This window comes from Melopsittacus undulatus, chromosome 6 (genome assembly GCF_012275295.1).
Source record: "Melopsittacus undulatus isolate bMelUnd1 chromosome 6, bMelUnd1.mat.Z, whole genome shotgun sequence".
NCBI lineage: Eukaryota > Metazoa > Chordata > Aves > Psittaciformes > Psittaculidae > Melopsittacus > Melopsittacus undulatus.
In genome coordinates, this window is record NC_047532.1 from 50944609 (window position 1) to 50957047 (window position 12439).

Here is a 12439-nt window from a genome sequence, read left to right on the forward strand (position 1 = left end):
GATGGAGAGGAGAACCATCCCAGCCCTGAGCACCCCTCCCAGCTGCACCGGCAATCCCAGCAGAGGGGTGCCAGGGGAGGGTACAAGCTGGGGGGGCAAAGTAGGGAGAAAACTAGATTTCATTAAACAGACTCCACACATGATGATGGCAGTATTGAGAGTTCATGTTTCACTCTGGCAGCAGCACTAGCCCCTGCAGCAGCTGCCCCATCCCTGCAGCCCCAAATCTCCAAGCTTTTTATATCTTCTTCATAACCGTGATGAGAACCAGCAGTAAAAAATATTAGTTTTGATGATGAAAAAAGTGGCTTCAACTCAGGAAAACTTGCAGCTGTCCTTTGATGGACTGCCTCCCCCACCACACCAAACCCTAACGTGTGCAAGCGAAGAAAGTACAGAACATTATTTAGCATTTTATTTTGAACTTGCATTGTTCTGGTCAGACGCCAGTGAAGCTCAGATGAGAAGTACAAAAACCACCAACCTTTTGTCTGAAGACATAGGAGGCATAGGAGGGCAGCGGCAGCAACGCTGCCCACACAGGCTGAGAAGCCACTGCTGGGATGAGAAGTGCAGAGAGAACAACCTCATCGCAGTGAGGGGGGAACCTTCCCAAACTGCACAGCCCAGGAAAATCCCAATACCAGTGAAACAGAAGCAGGAGGGAGGTTAAGCCCAAGCAAGCTGCAAGGAGCTTCAGAAAGAAGAAGAAAGGGAGAGGAGCCAGAAAACACAAGTTAAGCAAACAGAAGGTCTGCAACCAGCAGAAGCACCAGCTTCTTAACTAGTTCATCAAGCGGCTAATTCAGTGTTGAGAAACTGCTCGTCTTACGTTACTGCAGCCAGGGCAAGAGGACCCATGAGATGTGTGAAGGCAGCCAGCGAAAGCAGAGAAAACAGCAGCTGGAAGGAAAGCATCAGCTACTCTAACAAAATAGATTGCTAACAAAAAGTAGATTGCTGGGCCAACCTCTGCAGCTCTACCACTGCAGCCACAGCAGGACAGAAGGAGACATACTGATCCTCACAAGTAAATCACGTTTGCTCAGAAGTTGGGAGGCAAGGGCAGCCTGTCCACAGTCGCTTCCCAGGGACCAGCTCTGCAAGCTGCCAGGAAGAAAATCCCACTGAAAAATCCCACCGGATGGGAGCATGTAAAGGACTGCAGATGAAAGGGCTATAAATTATCATCATAATGATAAGCAGACCACAGAAGTCCTAAGACGAGAACATTTTCTCTTCACTCAGTCAAGCTGTCCCACTTAACACTGTGATACCAAGACATCTGATGGTATTTTTTCTAGAAGGGACTAATTTTTCATTCCACTAATCTCAGTAAGAGACATTCCCAACACAACCTCCACTTTCCAAAGCATACTGCTCATACTCCACAACCTTGTAAGTGCAGCATAAGAAAGTACAAAAAACCCAACCCATTTATCCCTTTTGAAGAGGCTAAATGACTACACATACACAAAAACCAAACTCTAACATGCCCAAGTACAATACGTAGCGCAAGCAGCAGCTCACTAAGGTGGGAACAAGCCTTTTCTGATGCCCAGTAGGTCAAGTTGTAAAGCAGACCTTGAAAAGTAACTTACAAGATGAAAGCAGCATGCTTAGAACTGGACTGATGCCGATGTCAAACAGCACAGTACTCTCTTGGTCCTGGAACAACCAAGGGAATAAGCATTTAGGGCAACCCACTGGCAAGCCAAGGGCTACCACACAAAGTCAGCCACTGCCCACTTGAACACACTTGCTGAGGAAGAACAACCCCCATTATCAAGCAGTTTTTGACTGGACTGCGTAGGTTTTAAGGGGCTGGGGGTTAGTTTGGAGGGGCTGTTTGTGGATTTTGGGGGTTTTGTTTTGGTTTCTACCCCTCAGATATAGCTATCTTCCCATTACAAAGGGTTAAGAGCAATGCAAGGACCAAGTCTTCCTCCTTTACATTTCAGACTATCAGTAGGGGCCAGCTGCAACTCCTGACACCATTTAACAACTGAAGCCCTGATCTTCGCATAAAAGCATCTCAAGCCCCTGAGGATGAATTTGGGAATTACCTTGTCCTCCTGTGAAAAACAAAGCCTACTGCAAAGCCAAATCATATAAGCATTTTCTAAGCACGCTGAAGTCTGCAGAGACAAGAATGTTACAGAAAGCTGAACCAAGAGCCCACAAACCTGAGTCTTTGCATAATCTCGATATATAATCTCTACAAACACCTTAAAAATCTCCCCCACAAAACCAACAACCCCCCAAACCAACAGTACAAATAAGCCCTCAAGCTAATTGGAAGCCTACCTCTTCCATGTACAAGATGGCACTAGCTTACCTACCAAAGGAAAAAAAGCCAATAATAGTTTTTGTATACTATTTCTAAAAGAGGAAATTTTGAAATTCCCCGTTACTGAGCACAGCTGTGTTGTGTCAGAACTGCAGGCATGATTACCAGTGGAAACAGCTCTTTGATGACTATCGCACTGGAATATCTAAAACAAGTAAAAGCATGGAAGCGAGAAGTGCTTTGCCACCCAGTTTCAAGACAAAATGCTGAATATCTCTGAATAATAAAGGGGTTGGGGGGAGGGAGATGGAAGGGCAACAAGGTATTTGTAGATCTCTCATATAGGGCTGGACTGGGAGATTAAGTAGAAAAAATATTAAAGATATCTATTCTTATTTCAAAAAAGTTACCTTGACATTTCAGATCCTTTTTACAGCTGATTCGTTTTCACCATTTTCCAAGCTTCTACATTATAAAAATTCAGAGAAATCATTATGTTCTGCCCTAAAAGTACCTAACAAAGGTACAGTCCCACAAAGGCTAACACCATCTTGCACCTGCAGTCTGGCAGGCTACAAAAGGCAGCCTCTCATCTCAATATTCCCAGTCCTGTTTGACAACTGTACCTGTATACTAGCAGCTGCTCTTTAATCTCACAGTGCAGTTGCTTTGGTAGTAACTGTCCTGAACCTCTCGTTGATGCTGATATGACAGCCAACACCACCATCACACCAGTCCGTTGCTAAAAACCCAGCATTACTCAAGTGATGCTACAGACCACAAGCACAATCACAAGTCCATCCTTTGCAGATGGCTTAGTGTTAAGGGGCTCTCCCAATATTAAAAAGAATTCTTAACACAGCTAGTGATGCCATAGGTTGTCAACACAAGCATTCACATTTATTCCTCACTTAAAGCCTGTAAAGCCTGATTGGAGACACACGAGGCTACTGTATATGTGGGGTAGAAAAAAACCCAAAAACCTCCTGTGTATGTGTCAGGACAACAGAGAGAGCAAGAGTTCTACAATTTATTGGGATACTATGATACCAACTTTATTTTAAAACACTCCATGGTAGCCACCAGTAAGCAAGATTTCATGGTTAAGAAATGTGTAAAAGCAGGTTGAAATTGTTCTTCTTGGGCAGGAGGGGCTGTAGCCAGAGGCTGAGCTTCTGAAGGTTATTATGAACCAGAGACGGTGATGTCTGAAGCAACTAGTTCAGTTTAACACACCTAACCTCCTATCCCAGCTAACCCACAGGTAGGAAATGGAGCCAGACAGTAAGCCTGAAGGAAATCACTCAACACAGTGTCACTGGTGGCAGTAAATGACAAATTACAGCCCTGAGGACACAAGGAGGAGGTCTCAGTCTACAACAATTGTATGATTAAGGACAACGCTTGCAGTTCATTTTTTTTAAGAATTATAGTGAACTAGAGATCAGAGTTTCCCATCCTATCCATCTGCACTGGAAATTGTTTTCTCTACGTGCTGTTTGCAGAGCAATCCTAGTTTTCATTTCCGTGGGAAGTGGCAGCCTGGGATTTTCACCTGCAGACTCAAGAGACCAGGAGAGCCTCCTAAAGCCCCAGAGGCTGTAAGAGAAATGCTACTTAATGCTACTGAATAAGCCAGAAATTTTTCAGTAAGCTAATAATTCTGAGCAGCAAATGACAGCTTCCAAGGTTTAAACCTACAAAAGCAACTATTTGACTTGTGTCAAAACCAGCTATTAAACCTTCTAGCAACTCATGGCAAGCACCACAAACAGCAGCTGTTTTTGCAGCAAAATACCACACGATCCATCCCCCAAAATAAGTGTTCTGCCATGTATAATATTCCCAAAGGTGTCATGCAGTCATCAGCATCCCAAGAAAGACAGAGGAAAGAGGAGTTACAGAAAACCTGGGAATTTAAATGGTATGTGGGAATTGATAAAAAGCTTTAAACCAACTTTCTATAACTGCACTGAACAGCTGCTGGACATTAAAAGCCCTGATCTCCTAACTACTCATGTTCAAACCTGCAAAAATGTAAATCCAGCCTTTGCGAGACCAACTAAAATAGAGTCCCCTCAGGGCTCCGCAAATACCACGGTGAAGCCACAGTGGCGCAGGGATGAGCCTTCCTAGCCTGGGCTCAAGACATCTGCTAGGGCTTCCCGGCACACACATAGCACCAGCCAGTGCCGGAAACACTCAATGTATTCACTACTGTTTCTCAGAGTTTAAATCGCAGCCACGCTGTGCGAAGTTCCACGTGCACACGCCCTGCCTTCTCGCACTTGGTTTCACGGTGGTTCCCTGGGAAGGCAACGAACCGCAGCCTCGTAAATCTTTAATGGGATAACCAGCAAGTGAAGGGCATCACTCTGCTGCGCTAAATGAAACAAAGCAAGTGACTGCATCCAAGTCACATAAACTAGACAATTTAAGGCACATTTCATAGCCTGCCCTTAAAAAAAAGAAACAAAAAAACACAAACAAACAAAAAAAAATCCCCAAACTGCTTTTCTGTACTAAAAAAATATATATATATATATATAAAAAATAAAGAATCTCGCCTGCTACAAAAACTGGCAAATCAAGCTGAGGCTGAGCATAGGAACTGGCATCTTGCCTAGGCTTCGTTGTAAATGCCTTCAAATGGCAGTCATACCCCAAACTACGTTTTGCAGACAAAGTATATATAACCAAGCATCATCACTCTCGTCAAAGCCAAATAAAGGACTGAGCAGTTAGAAAAGGGGGAGGTGAAGGAGACAGGCAGTCCATTTCTCTTAACAACCAACAGCTCTTATAAGTTTTTCATTTAAACATACAAGATACCATTCAGCTTGGTGACATGGGTTTCTAGGCTGGTCTACAGCAGGGGTTTCAAAAGAATTTAAGAGCAGGAACACTGAGGTCTAACACAGTTCATGCCTACAAACACAGCTAATGCATTTTTAACGAAAGCAGGCAGCAAGTCATTTTTCTTCTTGAAAGGCAGGCTAGCAGAGAGCTACCTTCCAGCACCAAATGCCAGCTCCTCCTCTCAGGGAATGAGAGATGAGGTAGGAATTGGTCTTTCCTGCCTACCAGATAGTCCCAAATTCACAGCTTAGACCACCAGCATCATCAGCCAATCACATCTCCTGGGCACTGTCCCTACTAAGATGCAGCAGGTAGTCACCCACACTGGAAAAGGCAGACCAGACTGCTTCTAGCTTCTAGGCTGTTGATAAATGCAGGCCTGCTCTCAGCAGAGGCAGAGCCACACCACTGCCATGAAACATCCACCATCAGTGCTGAGGATGCTGCCTCTTTGTCTGAGAAACAAAACACTGGGATCATGATAGCTGAAATTGAGCAGATATGGGCAGAAAGTAAAAGTAGTCAGGGGAAAAAAAAAGAGAGGTGGCTCTAGCAGGGCCAGCTGGTAGTAAAGGAACAGGGAGGCACATGTAAAAGTGAATAAAAAAAGATGTAGAAACAACAGAAAGCACACCAAAATTAGAGCTGCATAGAAAGAAGTAAGAATCTGTTCTAAAAAAGATACACCATCAGGGGTCTAAATAGCAAAGCTGTGCTAAAACATGCACACAAAGTGTTGGGGAGGTGCCAGAACTATCCCAATGCTCCCAGCAGAAGCAAACAGCACAGACTGTAAAAATAATGTGACACTCCAGCTTCAAAAAAGCAGACAATTAACTACATACTGCCTCAGGTTCTATCTTCTATTTAAAAGCTGGCACTGTTGCCCCAAAGTCTCTTATTCCTGGAATATATAGAATTATATATATTCCTGGAATAATTCCTCCCAGGGGGTAGGGCAATGGTGGGGGGAAAAAAGGCTGGTTAGGTTTAGTCTAAATTTGAAACAGTTCAACTCGAGGAACTGGAAAATGGGGCAAGCAAATGGGTACCCTTAAGAAAAGTGGAAGAAAGGACACAACAGTGCTCCCCCTTTTCTCACCCACTAACCTAATTACCCAGACACCACCCTGCCAACAAGTTCAACTCCCCCTTCTCCCGATTTACAGCTTCAACCTCACATCTCAAAGCTTCTTGGGGGAGGACTCTTACTTAAGGGGTCTTAATACCCTCTCATACAAAGAGAAATGGCTTTTATAACTCCAAATGCTCCTTGCACAAGGATTGGTAATTACCCCAGCTCCTGTCTCCCCAGGGAGCACCCTAACTTCTAGGCACAAATCTCCTTTCCAAACACTCCCAGGACCTGAGCCTTTAAGTCACTAGTAATGATCTGCACTGTTTTCCTATATCAGGCTCTTTGGTACCATCTAGTCCTAAAGCTAAAGGTTTTTACCCATGTTCTGAACTGCAAATTGTAAGAAGATTTAAAGAAACCCATATTCACGTGTTGGCAACAGACCTGCAGTTCTTACTGACCTTTTGCAGGCTCCCCTAAAACGTTACACTGATCTCCACAGACTAAATATCACTCAATGTTAATCAAGACATCCCAAACTCCCAAAAACTCAACACAGGGTGGCATTTGCATGCTGAAAGCCTGGAGCCAATGCTGAACAGGCACAAAAGGGTGCTAACCATTCAAGGATACCAGTGCTTTTAGAAATATAGGCGACTGCTGCCTCAAACAAGGATACGGGTTTGAGCACACAGCCTAATCTTCAAAGATCACGCAGAACTAACTGCATAAAAGGGCTTTGTGTTGCAGAATGCATTTATGTCCTACTGAGTACACAAATACTTGTCAAGCTCTTTGCCTCTTATCTTATTGATGGCAATAATTAAGTGTCCCACAGACCATGGTGTGCCATAGGGAACAGCCCACAGGCACACATAACCACAGCACCCAATGTCTCACACAAAGATTTTAAAGACTTCACAAAAGTACAGCAGAGCAATGTTACAGGAGTCTGGGGCATGCAAGTCTAACACGGCACTTTGCAGCACTCAACACTTCTCCAACCTTCAGTGAACTCCGCAATGCATACAGAGTTGTACAGGAATATTTACTGCTTGCACAGCACGTGCACAGACAGCTTAATGCTTTGCTATCAGTCATCTTAGAACTAACTCCTGCCACCACCCCCACAACAAGCTTCCATGTCTTAAAGGGGTTTCTACACCCTTTTACCCACTCAAAAACCTAACTTAAGGGAAAAAAAAAAGGGGGGGGCGGGGAGGGAGCAAAGGTGAATGAGTAGGAGAAGGGGTAAGAAGAGAAACCCTCAAATATCTTAAGTCAGCCAGGCAGCTTCTGCTTAAAGGTTATACTCTAGTCTGAAAATACACCAGAGCAAACTCAGAAAACTACAAGAACCTGCAAACAAACCTGAAAGCCAAGCAATTGACAACAATCATGTTGCAATGCTACAGTATTTCAGAGATGCAGTTGTTTCCATCAAAGAAACATCCACGTTTGCAGGATACAGCACACTGCTTGCTCCAGTGCACTGGAAAAACATTCTTTTTCAAAGAACACACATATACATACACATGCACAAGGACATCAGTAATACAAACATACCTATAAACTTTTACCTTGATAATGAAAAACTACAATAATTTCTGTTAGAAAAGATGTTGAGATCAAATCTTCGTTTACTGTTTTTCCAAGTGTCCTGAATAAAAATTAAAAAAAAAAAACAACAAAGCCTACCTCCCTTTATCCAAATGATTACATACATTACATTGTATATTTATTTTGAAGCTCCTAACACAGAGAAGGTGACCCCTGGTATAGGACTCACCACCATCATCTCTGTCTTGCGAACACTGTTGGGAGCTTTCACACAACCTGTCCTTGGGGTGTGGAGCCCCAGATCAAACTTCCTGACCCCTAATAAGAGGTTTTTTTACCTCTGAATTGCACTGAGGCACATACATCCGATGCTAAAACTTCATGTTCTACAGCTGCTCTTGATTGGCAATTGTGAGTATTTAATGACATGTGGTTTTAACTTTCTGTTGGCGGGCTTCTCTTCCAGTTCTAAACAATTACCATTCCTCCATGTCACAACAGCTTAAATAACTGAATGAACAGAGGGAAAGAAAAGCTTGCCCATAAACCAAAGTAAGGCCGAAAATACTTTATCCCAAAGGATCTGCTGGGAACTCATCAGGAAATTCACCTTCTCCTTCTATTGACTTGATGTTACGGGTTCTGCAGTAATGCCAACTGCTCTCTGACTAATCTAACCCACGATAAGAGGATACAGAGCAGAGGTTCCCTTGCACACACACATTTTGCTGCAGTCAAGCCAGCCTCTCCCAACTGAATCCCAAGCCTATTGTCTGGAAGACTCCAAGATCTGAGCTTCCCGGTGTGCGGGAAGTGACAAACTCACCATGCCCCACAAGACTGCCAATGCTGCCACTCAGCACGGGCCAATTGTCTCAGGCATCAACACTACAACCATTGTGGATTTCAACGAAGCAGCCCCTTGCAATATTACTTGTTGCTTTGCCTCTGTGGAGAGGGCTGAAATTCAAGTTTGTGAAGTACTAAGTTGCAGCAATGGTTATCCTTAAAAAAAATGCCAGCAGCCCAGAGTCAAAGAGCCATGTCCTGTCCTGCAGGACCAGGCCCCAGTCACACCCGGGACCTCACAGCAAGCCTTTACTTGAAACAAAGCCACCCCAGCCAGGACCATAGCGGCTGGGCTGTCTATACCCTCCGAAAATGCTCTTCGGCCGCTTACTACCCCGGGGCCTAGTTACAGCCACCTTTAATTAATGCGAGCCGAAGCAAGGGCGGCACTAAGAACCCGGGCGCAGGGCGGTTCCTCGGCCCGAGCCCCCTCTCCCCGCCCCGCGGGGCTGCCGCTGGCGTTGGTGCCGGCTCCCCTTAGGGCAGGGCAGCGCAAGGCAGGGCGGTGCGGGAGCCCTTACCCAGATGCAGGGTGAGGTTGACGGCGGCGGGGTGTTGCACGCCGGCCAGCATGGTGCGGCTCTGCCACCAGGTGGCGTCGGCGGGGCTGTTGTAGTCGGTGAGGAAGGCGGCGCCGTGCTGCAGGTGGGGCTGGGCGGCGTCGCAGAGGTGGCAGGACTGAGTGACGCCAGTGACGCCGGTCTGCACGCAGTACTCCTCGGCCGGCGTCCCGCACGTGTGCGTGGCCAGCACCGTGGCGTTGAAAGCGGCGTTGACGAACTCAGGCATGCAGCGCTGCGGACGGCCGGTCCGCTCCTCCGTGCACTCGTCCATGGCGCCGCCGCACCGCCCGGGCAACCACAGCCACAGCACCGCCAGCCATAGCGCCCGGCGCTCGCCGCCGCCCCCCATGGCGCTTGGCCGGCGGCGGAGGGGCTGGCGGAGCGGCGCGGGCCGGCGCAGGAGCTCGCTCGCTGGCTGCCGCCGCTGCGCGCCTGGCCGCGGGCTGCGATAGGATGGGCCCGGCACAGGCGAGGCAAGGCGAGCCGAGGCGGTGCGCGCGGCCGGGGGCGGGGCTGCGGCGCGGGGCAGGCCGGGAGCGGAGTCCCGCAGGCCGAGCTGGCGGGAGCCTCCCCCGCCTCCCGGAATGCGTGCGCTTAAAGGGGCGATGCCTGCGGTGGGGCCGCCGTGACGGGAAATGCCCGTTTCCCGCCCTACGCCTGTGTGCGCTCTGCCGCTGTTCCCACGGGAGCGGTGACGCCCGGTGAAAGGGCTGCCAGCGGGAAGCGGGAGCATCTCGCTCGCTGCAATGTCCCCCCACCCCTTCATGCGGCGGAGGGCCGGGTAGCCGCGCCTGCCCCATGAGAACCCGTCGGGGCTGCCCGCTTGTCTCTTTAAAGGCTTTTCATAGAGGGGAAAAAAAGGCAGGTTTCTCAAGAAATGTGGTAAAATTGGTTGTGTTCTGCCAGCCGGACGGTTCTGAACCCGGTTGGGTTTGTGCTGTCCAGAGGCACAGGCCTAAAAGTGGGTGTGACGGGACCCATGTGGCCACCTAAGCTTCTTCAGTGAACTTACTGTTATTTTCATATATAAATCCAGATCTCTGGGCTGCTTAGAGGCATCACCTGTGCCAGACGTGGCCAAAGACTGGGTTATGACTTTTAGCTATCAACCTGTGACTTTTCAGTTTGAGGAACCGTGTAAAGATTGTGTAAAATCCAAGAATCCTATAAAGCCAGAACTGCTTTTACAGGAGAAAGTGCCTCCAGAAGCCTGCTCAGGAAACAGGAAATTACTCGTCAAGATAGAAGTTGATAGGAGAGTCAAGGGAAGGCTTTGTAAGCTCTGTGATGGTTGTATTTATGAGAAAGTCTGAATGCAGCCTGTGGCTGAAAAAAAAAAAGGAAAAAATGCATTCTGCCCTGGGAAAAATATGCACTTTCTTGTTTCAAAGTAAACACACATATCCTATAGAAGCTGACCCTTTGCTTCTGGCATTAAGAGCCTGTGTCAGACTGTTCACAAGGTCTGCACAGCACATACTTGTAATCAAGCCTGGGAATTACCATGCTGCTGGTGGATTTGGTGCTGCACGTTGGTGCAGTGATTTACCTTTTTATCCCCCCAAGAGAGTATTAAACTGGCCATTATGAGATAGCTTCTGTACCAAGAGTCCCCTGGACACTCCCAGCACCAGCAGAAGGGGTGTGGATGGGTTACAGAGCCATCACTGCATCGCTATTGTTCAGGCTGGAATTACACATCTTCAGTGGAAAGTTTGATGTCCACTGCTTCCCCCTTTTCCTCAGTTTCTGAATGCAAGCCAGCTGCTGCAAAAGCAATGTGGAGCTGATGCCATCAAGGCAGGAGCTCTGGAAACAGCGTGCTGATGGAGCTTCCCTGGCTCAGTAACAGCCTGGCTGATGCCTGCAGTTGAGAATACACATGGCAGAGTAGGCAGTGAGAACAAGACAGCAGGAAGCCACATGGAGCAGATCTATGTGAGGGAGTGAAGGATTAGGACACAGGTGAGAAGCAGGCAGGGACTCTGAACAGGGTCAGAGGGCATGGCCAGAAATCCCACTCAGTGGAGCAAAGGGATTGTGTGTGGGAGGTTCCCGTGGATAATGAAAAATATTCAGCTTAATGCAAAATTCTTGGGTTTAGAGATACTCAGTTTTAGTACCTAAAAATAATAATTTGCATGATTTTTTTAACCAATCATTTTCCAATATTTCAAAGTACAGATGTATGACCCTCCTCAACCATTTATGTGAAGTTCTCCCTGTCATTTTCGGATTACTGATTCTAACAAAGAAATCCTGATACAGAGATATCTGCTATTTGATATTTGCTGTCAAAATCCACTTTATACTCTTAACTATGGTTTCATTTTTGACATACATACGTACTCAGATTGAAGTGATGTAGTTATATTTAATTCAGTAAAACTATACTTATCTAACTAAAAACAGATTAAAATCTCATATCCCTATAAATACATGGCTTGTGCTTTCCTTTTAATGTCTTACCTGATGAAATACTTTATCAAAGCACTGCACTGTATTCCCCACACACCGCTTTCCTTTCCAACACAGAAAAAAAACATCCTCAGGTAAAATAACATTGTCTTAAAAGCACAGAACCCAAATAACTTCTCTAACTTTGCAATGCTCACATGGGTGAATAACAGTAAAAATACGTTGGTCAATAAATCCTTATGACTGTAAACTCCCACAAAGTGGACTGAGTCATCTGCGCAGCAGGAGTGACCTGAAAGATAGGAAAGATTGTCTGATAGATAGGGTGGGCACAACAGCAAAACTTTCAGTCAACCATCTGTAAAATAAGAATAATATTTGTGGATAAGGTTTGTGATTGTGTTGTGTTTAGACTGCACAGGAATAATGAAGCAACAGTGAAAAAATGACATGGATGCTGCTTCAAGAACAGATGCAAGTCTTCAAGCACTTACTGCCCCAAACTGATACCAAGTGTCAAGAAAATTTGCTTTAATAAAGACATGACCAGGGAAGAACTTAAATACCTAAAGTTAACTGTAGAAATCAGCATGTTATTACTCCAATTCTTTTTTTAAGTGCTCAGATCGAATTAAATGAATGCAAACAAGTGTGGAGAGAGTAAGAGCAAAGAGAAGGAATGCAAACAGAAAAAGCAATGTAAAAGCCTGAGAGGAAATAGCCTTTATAAAAGCAACACTTACAGGAAATCCTGCCAGCTTTCAGAAGGCCAGGGCTCCCAAGGTTGGCAGTCTTGCTCTTTGGATAGATCTTGTAAGTGGA

At 46.1% G+C, this 12439-nt stretch overlaps 1 protein-coding gene across 1 annotated transcript in view; it reads right to left on the reverse strand.

Moving 5' to 3' along the window:
- Positions 1 to 9548, reverse strand: part of LAMC1 (laminin subunit gamma 1) — a 67132-nt gene extending 57584 nt beyond the window's left edge. Inside the window, exon 1 of the mRNA XM_005150178.3 lies at positions 9158 to 9548. Coding sequence (XP_005150235.2) covers positions 9158 to 9548 — 391 coding nt within the window. The remainder of the gene's footprint in view (positions 1 to 9157) is intronic.
- Between the last annotated feature and the right edge of the window lie 2891 nt (positions 9549 to 12439).